This window comes from Pristis pectinata, chromosome 10 (assembly GCF_009764475.1).
Source record: "Pristis pectinata isolate sPriPec2 chromosome 10, sPriPec2.1.pri, whole genome shotgun sequence".
Lineage (NCBI taxonomy): Eukaryota > Metazoa > Chordata > Chondrichthyes > Rhinopristiformes > Pristidae > Pristis > Pristis pectinata.
Window position 1 is genome coordinate 9085263 of NC_067414.1, and position 16176 is coordinate 9101438.

Sequence of the window (16176 nt, forward strand, 5' to 3'; positions counted from 1 at the left end):
AATTATAGTCTATATTCAGAAAATATTTTGAATAATTTTGTGGTGAATTTCAATGAGGTTAAACTTTAAAAAAGTTTATTTATACAGGACAGAAAGAGGCCCTTCCGGCCCAACGAGCCCGCGTCGCCCAATTACACCCACATTAACTTACTAACCTGTACTTCTTTGGAATGTGGGAGGAAACCGGAGCACCCGGAGGAAACCCATGCAGACATGGGGAGAATATACAAACTCCTTACAGACAGCGACGGGAATTGAAGCCAGATCGCTGGTGCTGTAGTGATGTTACGCTATCCACTTCACTATTACATATTGATTGAAGTGCCCCATTTATTAACAGATGGTATTTTTATGATTTAGTGGTTACTGCAATTATTTGAGTTTTTTATGTTCAGACTCAAATGATTGCTTTGTTATAATGCAACAATTTTCCATCCACATCAATGTTCTGGTTGAATTCAGCAAGCAGGAGGTGGGCTGGAATGAGAGAACAGAAGTACAGAGCGGTCATTCTAACAACTGGACAGGTTCAACTGACCAGCAGTCCAGGGACTTAAAAACTGCAGTTGGTTATGATAATCAGAATTGGATTTATTACCACTGACCTGGATGACATGAAATGACATGATAAATGTGAAAAGTTAGCTGAAAAGCGAGGTAAAGTGATTAATTTCTGTTAAAATTATCTTCCATGTTACAGTGCAAGAGTTCATTCCATGACTGGAATAGCAGGGGGCAAATTTGGCAGTGATGCTGGCTGCCCCTCTGCAGAGTTCTTGTGGGTCATTAATATGTTGCACAGAAATAAGAGAGCAGTGCTGCTGTGTTATACCACAAGTAGCTGTGCCTTAATCCCTTGACTAGTTGTACAACTCCCAAGGACTTCATTTTGCTCAGAACATTATTTTCCATTTCAAATCTACTGGAAGTACCAGAAAATCAAAGCACTGGTGAGGATGAGAAATTGAAGGAACCAAATTTTAATCAAAAAATAATACTGGAGTATAAGCTAGTAAGTCTCAAGGACTCAATGACCTGCACTTCATGAGTTTTGAAAGCAGTGGCCACCAAGATTGTGAATGCTCTGGTTATCTGCTTCAAAAATGTTATTGGTTTTGGAATTGTTCCTGTGGATTGGAGGGTAACAAATGTGACCCCATTATTTAAGAAAGGAGGGAGCAGGGAAACTACTGACCTGTTAACTTGATGTTGGTGGTTCGGAAAGTGCTGGAATCTCGAATGAAGAAATGTAATAACAGAACACATCGAAGAGAATACTAGGATTGAGCAGAGTCGAAAGGAAGATCACATTTGACTAATCTGTTGGAATTCTTTGATGATATGACTAGTGGATTAAATAAGGAGCAAGCAGTAAATCTGGTGTATTTGGATTTTTGGAAGACTTTTGTTAAGGTCCCACAGGAGTTTGGTGAACGAGGTTAAAAGACGGAGTTGGAGGTGATATACTGACTTGGATTGAGGATTGGTTATTGGAGTGAGAGGAAGGAGTGGGAATAAACTGATCTTTCTCAGGTTAGTACAAGTGAAGTCACAGGGATCGGTGCTTGGGCCCAGCTGTTCACAATCTATATCAATGATTTGGCTGAGGGGGGGAAAATGCATCATATTTCCAAGTTAGCTGAAGATACTAAACCTGCTGGGGTTGTAAGTGTGGAAGTGGATGCAAAGAGGCTTCAAGGGAATGTGGACGAGCTGGGTGGGTGATCTGGAACATGGCAGATGCAATGTGAAGTGGAAGGATGTTAAGTTACTTGGATTGGTGCACAAAACAGGAGCACAGAGTGTTTTTTAAATGGTGAGAGATTGAGTAATATTGATTCCCAGAGGGGGCCAAGGTGTCGTTGTACACAAGACACAGGAATTCAACGTGCAGGTGCAACCAACAACTAAGAAGACCAATAGTATTTTGGCTTTTATTATCAGAGTATTTTATACAGGAAAGTTTGGAAGAACAAGTGGAGAACTTCAAAATGAAGAAATGTATAAAATGCTTATTAGCTCAACAGACTGGGTGCAGGGAGGCTCTTTCCCCCGGCTGAGTCTAGAATCAAGGGCTAGGTTATTTTGGACTGAGATGAGAAGATGTTTCTTCCTTCAGAGGGAGGTGAATCTTTGGAATTCTGTAATCTGGAGGTTTAGTCATGGAGTTCATTCAAAACAAAAGCTTTTTGGATGTTAAGAGAATTGTGGCATATGGGGATAGTGCAGGAAACTGGTATTGAGGTAGAAGATCCATCATGATCAATGAATGATGCAGCAGGCTCGAGGAGACACGTGGCCTTCACTTGCTCCAATGTCATATGGTCTTCAGTTCACTCATCGCCCCTGTACCTGCCGACTTATAATGGCTTCAGGTCCCCCAGTGCTTCAGTTTTACAGTATTCCAAATCCTTCCATGTGTTGTACACAACCTCTTCCAGCTCCTTCAATCCGTGCATCCTGATTTCCTACTCTCCATTAACATCCATCCCTTCAGGCTACCTCTGTAATTTCCTGCATAAATGTTCCTGCCTTTCTGTAATTCTTTCTCACTTGTTCATGTTTCATTGAGTGTCAATGGTAGGTGATTAGAACTGTTGGGAGATGGCCATTGCTTGGCACTTCCATTACTAACCCCTTATCAGCCCAAACCCAAATGTTCTTTAGGTCTTGCTGCATGCAGCCATGGACTGTTTCATATGTTGAGGTGTTGCTAGTGGGATTGTGCATTGAACAATCATCAGTGGACATCCCCACTTCTGACCTTGTGATACAAGGAAGGTCACTGATGAAGCAGCTGAAGATGGTTGGGGATGAAGCAGCTGAAGATGGTTGGGCCTAGGGCACTGACCTGAGAAACTCCTGCAATGATGTTCTGGGACTGGGGTGATTGATCTCTGACAACCACAAACTTCTTCCTTTGTGTGCGGAATGACTCCAGCCACTGGGATGTTTTCCCTTTGAGGCACTTGACTTCGCTTTCACCATATTGCCTCAATGCCACCCTTGATTAAATGCTGCCTCGATGTCAAGGGCAGTCATTCTCACCTCTGTTCCAGAATTCAGTGCTGTGATCCATGTCTGTTGCACAGGTGGCCACTGTTGAGTTAAGTGATGCAGTCAGTTTGAACTGGTGTTAATGGGGAATGGGACACCTCATCTCAACAGATTAAAAGCCAGTCATATGAATGTATAAGTTTAATAGAAGAAAAGTAATTAACTGTACACTGTATCCCCTCTATTCTCCCAGAAAAATGTTTTATGTGCTTTCCCATGGGTGCCAGCAGCAGTGTTACTGACATCGTGGTGTACCCTGTGATCCTGGCTAACTTACAGTTCCGATGTAACAATGACTTAAGAGCTGTTTGTTGTTTTGCCACTGCCTCCATCCATGTGACCTTTGCATCAGTGAATGGGTTTTAAACTGATTTACAGGTACTCTGAGCGTAGCAATACCAAATGCGTTGGGATCACGATTGAGACCAGACCAGACTACTGCCTGAAACGCCACCTCAGTGACATGCTGCAGTACGGGTGCACACGACTGGAGATTGGAGTGCAGAGTGTCTATGAAGATGTAGCCAGAGACACCAACAGGTGGGTATTGCTTGGAAACCTAAATGCTTCTTACAGATATTTTCAAAATTATCCCTATTTTGTACCCCATTTAATCCTGACCCTTGTGCTAAACCTCAGTGATATCTTGAGGCTGATGCCTCAATATCCATGAAACTGAACTTTGAAAGCAACGTACAACTGCTTCTCTGTTACATTCTCGTAAATTGTTGTTGCACTCACTCCAAGGACAGTTCATCCTTCCTGCGGTGTGGTGTTCAGAACAGAAGAGTAATTGTGCTGCAGTCATAGCAGGGCTTTCCACAGATGTATTGTAACTTTATCCCAGGATATCCTAGTCTTCCAGATGTATACATTGCTCACAAATTATCCGATCTTTGTGTTACTGGTAATGTGATTCTGTATCCCATCATTTTATGTCACTTACAAATAGAAGAATAGTTGATGCTCCAGAACAAATCTGTGAGTCACCCCCACAATTTGAATTCTGCCTTTAATCCTCATTCAGTCTTGCATTATTCAATTAATTTCCCAGCAGATCAATAACTTTTCATCAATTCTACGATCTTCAACTTCAGCACATAATCCCCTGTGAGGGACTTTATGAAATGTCTTCTGGAAGTCCAGATGTGTAACAAGGACACTGGTGAAGTACAATTTTGAAACAAAATACAATATATCCTTCCTTCCTAAAATATGATACTACTGTTTTCTTCCTAGTATTTTCTTCCTTGTTCTGTAAGAAACTCGCCCTCGCTTCATCCCTCCTTGTTCCATACAGATGTCCCCTCACACTTGGTGGCCCAGTATTCTTTTCTGCTCACTGATAGCCTGATTGAAGGAATGTTCAGTTGGTGGTGTACACGAGGACACTAGCAATCACTGGGTGAAAGAGATAAAAGCTGACTGCCAAGTGAGGTTACTGTCCCAAAGTTGAGTGTAGAGAAAATGATATCACTTTTAAAGCATCTCTCTACATCCAGGCACAACGATAAGTTTGTTGAGATCTACAGCTTAAACAGATTTGTAAAGATTGATTTAAGGACAAAACGGTGACTGACTCTGATAAAGTGATTTGATTTTAAAATGTTTGTCGTTATTGATTCATGTAAAAGGAAACTTCAGTGTGATTTTATTTTGGATCTAACTGGTGGTGCTGGACTGTACTTTATTAATGTGTGTCTCTTGGGAACCCACTGCAAAGAACTCGTGAATCATCAAGTTAACGTTTGCTTCTCTTCTTTCTTCAGGGGTCACACAGTCAGAGCTGTGTGCGAGTCATTTCAGCTGGCAAAGGATGCTGGCTTTAAAGTTGTGGCACACATGATGCCTGACCTCCCTAACGTTGGTCTGGAGCGAGACATCGAGCAGTTCATAGTGAGTGTCTGTCTATGCACTCCTCCTTTGTTCAAATATTGATCGTACTTTTATCTATCTAATGTTGTTTACAAGCGAGAGATCTGGGGGTTGGCTTGATGTAGCAATGTGATTGACCAGTTTGATTGGTCCAACAGTACAGTAGACAAAAGAAATGAATTCCAGAGGCAAGTTAATAGTGAATGCCCTTGACATCAAGACAGCATCTGCCGAAGTGTGACACCAAAGAGGTCATGTAAGATTGCAGTCAGTCAGAATCAAGAAGGAATCTCCACTGGCTGCAGTTGTCCCCAGAACATAGGAAGACAGCTGTGTTTGTTTGAGGTGAATCACCCTCGGTCCCAGCGCATCACTGCTCAAGTTCATCAGAAGCTGTGTCCCAGGATAAAACATCTTCAGCTGCTTCATCAATTACCACATTCACAATGTCATGAAGTCAGAGCTGAGTATGTTCACTAGTGATTCCAGTGTTCCCTGTGGTTCTACCAGCTAGCTAACAGCATCATCTGATCCATAAAATTCTTGTGGGGTTCTGAGTCTGAGCACTCTGAAGCTGCTTGCACAGAGACCTTATGATGATTGCTCTGGTTGGGCTTGAGTTAATCACATGGGTGGGTTGTCCCATGTAAAATGAACTTGTGTCCACTACTTTTCAAGTGGACATGAGTTCAGATCACCAAGCTACCTGTTTGGTCATAAACTTCATCGTCACATTCCCGAGCTTGCATAGGAAACTGAAATATAATTGCAATACAGTGACAAGCTGAGGGATGTTCTGAATGTGTGTCCTTTGTTAGGGCAAAGGAACCTTGCAGCATGTTTCTGACCATGTGCTTATAGTAGAAACCAATACTGTAAATGCTCCATTCCTTTGATAGTGACATCACTTATTCTGGTCACTGTAAAGTGAGAGAATGCAGTGAGACCTTAAAGGAAATGCAATTGCCTGTAGTGGAAAGAAGTGTGCAATAAGGAGCTTTACATTTTTTGATGAACATCAAGCAGTACAGTGCAGGAGAAGGTCTGTGCCGACCATGATGCCAATCCAAACTAATCCCATCTGCCTGTTCATGGTTTATATTCCCCATAGCTAATTGATCATGAGAGAGTGATGGTGATCCAGCATGTTGAACCACTGCTGTACTTGCACAGTGCTGTTGGGTTCCAAGATTTAGACCACCTGAGGATGAAGGGATGGCAATGTATTTCCAAGAGCGTGCAATATTGAAGGGAACTTGTAGGTGGTGATGATGTAACCCTGCGCCTGCTGTCTCATGTCCTCCTTGGTGAACAAGGTTATAGATTTGGGAGATGTTCGCGTAATCCAGGCAGGTAGCTGCAGTGTATTTTGTAGGTAGCACATTCTGTAGCCACACAGGAACAGTGGTTGAAGGAGTGAATGCTTAGATGGATGGGTGCCATAGAACATTACAGCACAGTACAGGCCCTTCAGCCCACAATGTTGTGCCAACATTTTATCCTGCTCTAAGATCTATCTAACCCTTCCGTCCCACATAGCCCTCCATTTCTCTATCATTCATTTGTCTATCTAAGAGTCTCTTAAATGTCCCTAATGTACCTACCCCCACAACCTCTGCTGGCAGTGCGTTCCACGCACCCACCACTCTCTGTGTGAAAAAAAAACTTATCCCTGACATCCCCCTTATACCTTCCTCCAATCACCTTAAAATTATGTCCCCTCGTGTTAGCCATTGTCACCCTGGGAAAAAGTCTCTGACTGTCCACTCAATCTATGCCCCTTATCATCTTGTACACCTCTATCAAGTCACCTCTCATCCTCCTCTCCAAAGAGGAAAGCCCTAGCTCACTCAACCTATCCTCGTGAGACATGCTCTCCAATCCAGGCAGCATCCTGGTAAATCTCCTCTGCACCCTCTCTAAAGCTTCCACATCCTTCCTATAACAAGGTGACCAGAACTGAACACAATACTCCAAGTGTGGTCTAACCAGAGTTCTACAGAGCTGCAACATCACCTCGCGGCTCTTGAACTCAATACCCCGACTGATGAACGCCAACACACCATACGCCTTCTTAACAACCCTATTAACCTGCATGGTGACCTTGAGGGATGTATGGATGTGGACCCCGAGATCCCTCTGTTCCGCCATAGTGCTAAGAGTCCTGCCATGAACCTTGTATTCTGCCTTCAAATTCGATCTTCCAAAGTGTATCACTTAACGCTTTTCCAGGTTGAACTCCATCTGCCACTTCTCAGCCCAACTCTGCATTCTATCAATATCCTGTTGTAATCTACAGCAACCTTCTACACTATCCACAACACCACCAACCTTTGTATCATCAGCAAACTTACTAACCCATCCTTCCACATCCTCATCCAAGTCACTTATAAAAATCGCAAAGAGCAGGGGTCCCAGAACTGGTCACCAACCTCCAGACAGAATACGCTCCATCTACCACCACCCTCCGTCTCCTATGAGCAAGCCAATTCTGAATCCACACAGCCAAGTTTCCCTGGATCCTATGCCTCCTGACTTTCTGAATAAGCCTTCCATGAGGAACCTTATCAAACACCTTACTAAAATCCATGTACACCACATCCACTGCTCTACTTCATCAATGTGCTTTATCACATCCTCAAAGAATTCAATCAGGCTCATGAGGCACAACCTGCCCCTCACAAAGCCATGCTGACTGTCCCTAATCAGCTTATGCTTCTCCAAATGCCCATAAATCCTGTCTCTAAGAATCTTCTCCAGTAATTTGCCCACCACTGAGGTACGACTCACTGGTCTGTAATTCCCAGAGTTATCCCTACTCTCTTTCTTAAACAAAGGAACAACATTTGCCACCCTCCAATCATCTGGCATTACTCCTGTGGCCAATGAGGATGCAGAGATCATCGCCAAAGGCGCAGCAATCTCTTCCCCGGATATATCCCATCCGGCCCCAGTGACTTATCTATCCTAATATTTTTCAGTTCCAGCACATCCTCTTTCCTCATGTCGACGTGCCCTAGTATATCAGCCTGTCGTACGCCATCCTCACAAACATCAAGGTCCCTCTCACTGGTGAATACCGAAGCAAAGTATTCATTAAGGACCTCCCCTACCTCTTCCGACTCCAGGCAAATGTTGCCTCTTTTATCCCTGATCGGTCCTACCCTCACTCTAGTCATCCTCCTATTCTTCACATACGTGTAGAATGCCTTGGGGTTTTCCTTGATCCTACTCGCCAAGGACTTCTCATGCCCCCTTCTAGCTCTCCTAAGTCCATTCTTAAGCTCCCTCCTGGCTACCTTGCACCTCTCCAGAGCCCTGTCTGATGCATGCTTTCTAAATCTCAGGTAAGCTACTTTCTTTCTCTTAACAAGACATTCTATGTCTCTTGTCAACCACGGTTCCTTCACTACCATCCTTACCCTGCCTCAATGGGACAAACCTATCCAGAGCCCCATGCAAGTACTCCCTAAACAACCTCCACATTTCCGCTGTGCACTTCCCCAAGAACATCTGTTCCCAATTTACGCTCCCAAGTTCCTGCCTAATAGCATCAAAGTAGGCTACTTTTCAAAGGATTATATTGAGCTGGTTAAGGGTTGTGGGAGCTCTATTCACCTAGGCAAGTGACTACACACTACTAACATGCCTTGTGGATGAAAAGGCTTTGGGGTTTTCTGCAGTGAACCACTTACTGCAGAACATCTAGTCCCTGATCTACTCATGTAGCTGTGCTGTTTATTGACTGCTGCAGCTGAATTTCTCCTTGAGGGCGAGGGGCGTTGGTGGTGGGGACACTATGTTACTTGTCACCTGTCAGCCCATACCTGGATGTCCTGCCAATGGGAAAGAATGTGTTCTAAGTGTTGCTGCATGCTTCATTTGCTGAGCAGGTGCAAGTAAAATTCAACTTTGTGCAAACATCAGCCAGCATCTCCACTTCTGAGTCATTGATGAAGCAGCTGAAAGTGGTTGGGCCAAGAGCATTGCCCTGTGGAGCTCTGTCGTGATCACTCTTATCACTGTGGTCATGCTCAAACACATTGAACTAGAGGGCATAGGTTTAAGGTGAGGGGGATAAGGTTTAAGAGGAACATGAGGGGAAACTTTTTTACACAAAGAGTGGTTTATATGTGGAACGAGCTGCCAGAGGAAGTGGTTGAGGCAGGTACAATAACAACACTTAAAAGACAGTTGGACAGGTACATGGACAGGAAAGGTTTAGAAGGTTATGGGCCAAATGCTGGCAAATGGGAGTAGCTTGGATGGGGCATCTTGGTTGGCATGGACCAGTTGGGCCGAAGGGCCTGTTTGCATACTGTATGACTCCATTTGCAACAGGTAGTTTGCTGAGACCAAGGTAAAGTAGGTTTATCCCTTATGTTGATTCACTCACTACTTGTTGCAGACCAATTCTAGCATCTGTATCCTTGAGGAGTCATCAAGCTCTGCCAGTGGTGTTGCTACCGATCCACTCTCACTGATGTCCCCACTCAGTGTTTGGTTCATCCCCATGTTACAGCAGAGTTGTGTCCTTGTAAAACTCTCCACACTGAGCTTTTCCATAACACAAACCCTCGAAAATTGACAGTTTGTTGTCTCTTTTGCAATTTGTGTTTATTTTTTCTCACATAAATTGTGTTAGAGCAAATTTTTATTCCTTTGGTAGTAATTTGTGAATTCCATAAGCGCAAATTTCTGTTACGCAAACTGCAATAATGGGGTGTACACTGCACATTCAGTGCCCCTGTGACTTTCAGTACTCCCTCCAAATAGTGCTTGATGTAGAGGAGCACTGATTCATCAGTTGAGGGAAGGAGGTAGGGGATACTTCATGGAGCTTGAAGTTCACGGCATGGTAGCGTAGCAGTTAGCGTAACGCTATTACAGCGCCAGCGATCGGGGTTCAATTCCTGTCGCTGTCTGTAAGGAGTTTGTACGTTCTCCCGTGGCTGCGTGGGTTTCCTCCGGGTGCTCCGGTTTCCTCCCATATTCCAAAGTCGTACAGGTAGGTTAATATGGGTTTAAGAAATGGGCGGCGCGGACTCGTTGGGCCGGAAGGGCCTGTTACCACGCTGTAAATAAAATAAAAAAAATTTAAAAATTCATGCTGAGGACTCCCAAGAAAATTCCCTCCATCTGTATGTCAGTATACAGTTGCCTCTGATGGGTCAAACCTGTCAAATGGGAAAGAACATGTGCAGTGATTACGATAGTGCAGTCCAGCACATGGTCTTGATTTCTGAGAATGCCAATACCTCAGTTGGTCTGTGGGGCAGCTTTCTTAATTTAGACAACAGTCCCCAGATGCTTGTGAGGAGGACTTTGTAAGGTTGAATGGGTGGGGAGCAACTTTTGATGCCAAGGTTGATACCAGGAAGTCCATCCAGTTTTATCCTTTCTCTATTTTAGTATAAGGACAATGAGGCACTGAGCAGCTTAGCCATTTCAGGGGGGAGTGGAAGGTCGACTGCATTGCTGAAGTTTTGTCGCCCAGACTGGCTAAAGTCGTTAGTGAACCAGATAGGATTTCATGATAATTTTGTGGTCATCTTAACCAAGGTTATTTGTGGCCTTGTATTCAGCTAGTTAGGGTTGCAATCTCCAAAAATTTCCTCCATTTTTCTAACTCTCTGTGTCTCTTAAGTTTTTTTTTCTTAAAACCTATCTCTGCTTTGGGCCATCATTGTCATCATCAGTTGCTTGCCCCTACATGAGGCAGAGTGGTCCCCATAAGAAACGATCAGTAATCCTCTCCCACCCTCTCCCAACCTGAGTACATTTGCTGTACTGAGGATTGAGATGTTACTTTGCCTGCTAATGCTCCTGTGAAGCACCTCGAATATTTCACGACATTAAATCTGCTGTTTAAAAATACAACTGGAGACAATGGAATTGACAATAAATGTTGTGCCACAGTTCGGGGTTAATGGTTAGACCCAAGTCAACCAATCTGACTAAAATAAGAAAGCAAAGAATTTGGTTTCAAGCAGACTCGATCTGGCTGTGAGCACAAATTAGTGTTGAGAAAAGGTCTGGAATAAGTTAATTAGTGTTTCTGTATCTGCTAAATTAGTTTTGTACAATGCAGAGGAAAGGAAACCTTGGTTTTGATTTGCTGTGCCAGGAGATTATATATCCACTGGTGGGAGGGAAGAGAATGCTCAACTGTGGCATGGCTGATTGGAGAAGGGTCAATGGATCAGTTGGTCTGTCCATCACTTTGAAATCTTTGTATGTACATTTGTTATGTTATTCCCAAAGTGTTTGTCATCACTTGATATATTTCTGAGAATGAAAGGGAAAAAAATGTTTAAACCATGCTTTTCCCGATCTTGGCAGCCCAATTCCCTTTTTAAGAGGTGTGGCATGGGTTGCCCAGAGGAGCTGATCCAGCAGCATTGGTTTGTCTTCCTTCCTGCTCCATTTTACGACTAATGTCTTACTAATGCTAGGTCTGGGATACTCAATAGATAGAATCAACTGCGATGGGCCTTTATCAGTGCTCTTGACAGTTCGTTGAGGTTTTTTTTATCTTTCCATGTTGGTTTGTTATTTGTTTTTTTTAAATCAATAGCGTTGGGGTTTGACACCAGTTGCTCTCTCTTGCAGCAGTTCTGGGTGTGGTCCATGAAGAAGCGAGCTCAAGGCATTGACTGACTGCATAAGTCCTTGTAACAACTTGGGAAAGGCAGAGTTGAAATGAATTTTGTTATTACTAAACTCATAATTGCGTCAGAGCACTTGTGTCGCAGCACTTAGTGACATGGAGCTTAAAGCTAGAAACCAATCAATGCCTTTTTTGAAAACTTGCGATGGTACAGATTACTCATGGGTTTTACTGCTCGATTGATGGGTGGAAAGGTTGAAAAACAGATGTTCTTTGTAGTCAGTAGATGATAAAGCAGTGCAAAATGTGATGTAAAGGAATAAATTGCAAGAAACATAAAAACAGACTGTGACAGCTTCTGTAGATATGTAACAAAAAAGGGAAAGGATTATCAAAATTTATGGGTGCATTACAGACAGTGGAAGAATAAGGAAATGGTAAAGAAAACTTTTTTTGTCCATCTTCATGCAAGAAGCCATAATAAAACCTCTTGGAAGAAGTGGAGAATAGTCAGTCTAAAGTGCTGCAAGAAATTAGCATTCGTTTAAACAAAAATTGGAGAAACTAGTGCAACTGAAAGCTCTCAAGTCCTGGCACCTGATGACGTGCATCCTCAGCTTTTGAAAGAGGTGGCTGTGGAGATGGTGAATGTTCTTATTCTGTCTTCCACCTATTCCAGAACAGTTCCCATAGGTTAGCAGGCTGCACATGTAAACCCAGGAGTTAAGGAAGGAGAGAGAGAGAAGGAGGTAAAAAAGGGCAGTAAACCACAGTATATGACTAAGGCTGGAGGTGACAGATTGAACAGTGCGTCTGTGTGTATCAGTGTTCATGCAGCAGAGTTTGGCCTCCAGTCTGAATCCATTTGCTATTAGATCAAGAACTCAACTGGGAAAGCCTGTGTGGTAGCTGGTATACAACATTCATCCTATGTTTAAAAACAACACGCATAGGCAACTTCCGCTCCTTAGCGTGAAATCCAGGACCTGAAACATTGGACCCAATTGGGCATTCCCGTTAGCAACAGACCTAAACGTCACAGTCATAATGAAAGATCTCAGATGCTTCGACATTGATGTCACCACCCCGAATGAGACAGGACAGATAGGAAATAGCCAACTTGAAGAACAACACAGTGGGTATATCTTAGTTTGAAGTGCAAACAAGAAGATGCACACTATCTTCGTGGCATGAATTTGCTGTCAAGAATGTGCTTATTTGGTATCTCAATGACTTCCCTGTGGGATAAACAACAAGTCAGGACCCTCCTATTCAAGGGCAAATACACCAACCCTGGATGCTGAAGGGCTCCTATGCTGAGGAAAACTCTGGCCTATGTTTCAGTGATTTCAATGCCAGGTTTGGAAAGGGAACAATCCTCTGAAAAGGCTTGATGGGGCGGAGTAGGGAAAGCTAACTCTCAACAAAATCCTCCTTGACAAAATGTTTGGGACACAGTCTTGCCATAACCAACACCCTGTTGTCAAATAGACAAATACTAGAACCTATTAGCTACACCCCTGAGCCAGGTACCGGCTCCTGTTAGTCATTGACCAAGAGAGAGAGATCACAAGGATGTCCACATCACCCAGGCCATGACAGATACCAAAGACTTCTGGATGATAACTGCCTACTCCATTCTGTTATCTCCATAGCCAGGCTCCAAAGCAGTGGTGGCAAGAGGTGCCTCGCAGAGGCCTGACAACCTCCAACCAACAAAAGTTCCAGTGTACGTAGCATCTGGACTGACTAAGTCATCCTGTAAACATTTGTTACTTCACTACCAGAAAATACTAGAACTGGTTTGACGAGAATGACCAGACGATCTGGGAGCTAATTAACAGCAAACTCAAGTTTTTCTTGGATTGGAGGCTCCAATATACTTTGAGGGAAAACAGATCACTTTGCAGGCATCTGAAGGACATGCTCAACAAAAAATAAAACCTGTGAGGAGAGGATGCAGAGAGGTACAATGACAGGCTAAGTGAATGTGCAAAGCTAGGACAGATGGAATATGATGTAGGAAATCGTGTGGTCATCAACTCTGGTAGAAAGACAGCATTTTTCTTAAATGGTGAAAGACTGCAAAGTGTTAGCGTTCAGAGGACCTCTGTGTTCTTGAACTCTAATCACTGAAAGCTAATGTGCAAGTTCAACAAGCAGTTAGAAGGTAGAACAGTACAGCACAGTAACGGGCCCTTTGGCCCACAGTGTTGTGCTGACCCATATAAACCTTATCCCCATTCAATCTATCCCCCTCTCTACTTCACCTCCCATCACCCTCTATTTTCTTTTGTCCATGTGCCTATCTAATAGTCTCTTAAGTGACCCTATCATATCAGCCCCTACCACCATCCCTGGCAGTGCATTCCAGGCACCCACCACTCTCTGTGTAAAAAAAAAACCTACCTCTGACATCTCCCCTGAACTTTCCTCCACATACCTTAAACAGTTGACCTCTCGTTTTGGCCATTGCCACCCCGGGGTAAAGAAGTTGGCTGTCCAGTCTGTCTATGCCTCTGATAATCTTATACACCTCTATCAAGTCTCCTCTCATCCTCCCTCTCTCGCTCCAAAGAGAAAAGCCCCAACTCTCTCAACCTCTCCTCATAAGGCATGCTCTCCAGCCCAGGTAGCATCCTTGTAAATCTTCTCTGCACCCTCTCCAAAGCTTCCACGTCCTTCCTATAATGTGGTCACCAGAACTGAACACAATATTCCAAGTGTGATCTAACCAGAGTCTTATAGAGCTGCAACATTACCTCTTGGCTCTTGAACTCAATCCCCCGGCTAATGAAGGCCAGCACACCATATGCCTTCTTAACCGCCCTATCAACTTGTGCGGCAGCTTTGAGGGATCTACGTACTTGGACCCCAAGATCTCTCTTCCTCCACACTGCTAAGAAACCTGCCATTAACCATGTACTCTGCCTTCAAGTTCGTTCTTCCAAAGTGTATCACTTCACACTTCTCCAGACTGAACTCCATCTGCCACTTCTCTGCCCGGCTCTGCATCCTGTCTAAATCCTGTTGCAAGCTACGACAACCTTCTTCACTATCTACTACACCACCAACCTTCATGTCTGCAAACTTACCAACCCATCCTTCCACTTTCTCATCCAAGTCCCAGAACAGATCCCTGTGGAACACCACTAGTCACTGACCTCCAGGTCGAATACTCCCCTTCTACAACCACCCTCTGCCTTCTGTGGGCAAGCCAATTTCAAATCCACACAGCCAATTTTCCATGGATCCCAAACTTCATGACTTTCTGAGTGAGCCTACCATGGGGAACCTTGTCAAACGCCTTGCTAAAATCTATATATTACCACATCCACCGCATTACCTTCATCAATTTGTCTTGTCCTTCATAAAGCCATGCTGACTATCCTTAATAAGACTATGCTTCTCCAAATGCTCATAAATCCTGTCCCTAAGAATCCTCTCCAATAGTTTGCCCACCACTGATGTAAGACTCACTGGTCTATAATTCCCAGGATTATCCCTTTTATCCTTCTTGAACAATGGAACAATGTTGTAAATTGGCTTTTATTGCAAAATGATTTGTATACAGATACCTTAATGAAATTATATGGGGCCCTAGTAATCCCATTTATAAGTCTGGTCTCCCTACCAAAGGAAGAATATACTTGCAATAGGGGTGAGTGCAATGTAAGTTCACCGGAGTGACTCCTGGGGGTAGCAAAATAAACTACTGGAGGTACTCAGCAGGTTAGGCAACATCCGTGCAGGCAGAGAGACAGTCGACATTTCAGTTCAAGAGTCTGCATCAGGGCTGATTCATGGTAAACTTGTACACTTAGCTGCATCAAATTGATAAATCTGGTTTTGGTATTGGTTTATTATTGTCAAGGTGCAAGGTCATAACAAGGTAGATTGTGAGGTCAAGAGATCATCTCATCGTATAAGGGAACCGTTCAATAGTCAAGAACTTATGCACGTATACATAATAACGCTCCTAAGAAAATTGCAGCTTACTTGTTCTCTGACACCCTTCAATGGAATCTCTTTCACTTTCCATTTTACACTGGATCTATTGGCAGATTATGCCATTTATCCACCTCAGTTCCATTTTTGGCTCCTATCTCCTAGCCCTCTTCTGGTGAAATATGCACACCTATTGGGTTCATTGCCCTCTACCTCTGTGCTATCACAAATGCTCATTTTCTCAGACCCTCATATTCTTGCAGTGCTTCTCTGCAATGCTTTCCCTTTGGAGTTTCGGCTACAGACCTCCTCTGCGGTTCCCTTCTGAAGACCTTGAAGCCAATTTTGCTATCCTTGAGCACGTAGGACAAACATTACCAGTGTTACATGAGCCTCTATTTGCTTGTCTTGTCTCCTGATGCGTTTCTCGTAATCCCACATGTTGTTCTCTCAGTTTGTCCACTGCTGTCCACAACTGATTGACTCCTGTCAGATCACCATTAAGAACCACAGTCACGTTGAGGATAGGCATTTCATTTGGGGTACTTTGAGACAGATAGTTGGAATCTGATGCTTGTAGTGGTCTTGCTTCAACCTTTTGTGTGTGAACCCAGTAGGATCTGTGGACCTTGTTTACTCTGCAGCTTCCAGGTCTTGGTCGCATTTGTTTCAGATTAGCTGAAGCA

At 43.6% G+C, this 16176-nt stretch overlaps 1 protein-coding gene across 1 annotated transcript in view; it reads left to right on the forward strand.

Moving 5' to 3' along the window:
* The window catches only part of elp3 (elongator acetyltransferase complex subunit 3), a 78139-nt gene that overhangs the window by 16102 nt on the left and 45861 nt on the right, over positions 1 to 16176 (forward strand). Inside the window, exons 8-9 of the mRNA XM_052024394.1 lie at positions 3436 to 3597; positions 4827 to 4953. Of these exons, the coding sequence (XP_051880354.1) occupies positions 3436 to 3597; positions 4827 to 4953 (289 nt within the window). The remainder of the gene's footprint in view (positions 1 to 3435; positions 3598 to 4826; positions 4954 to 16176) is intronic.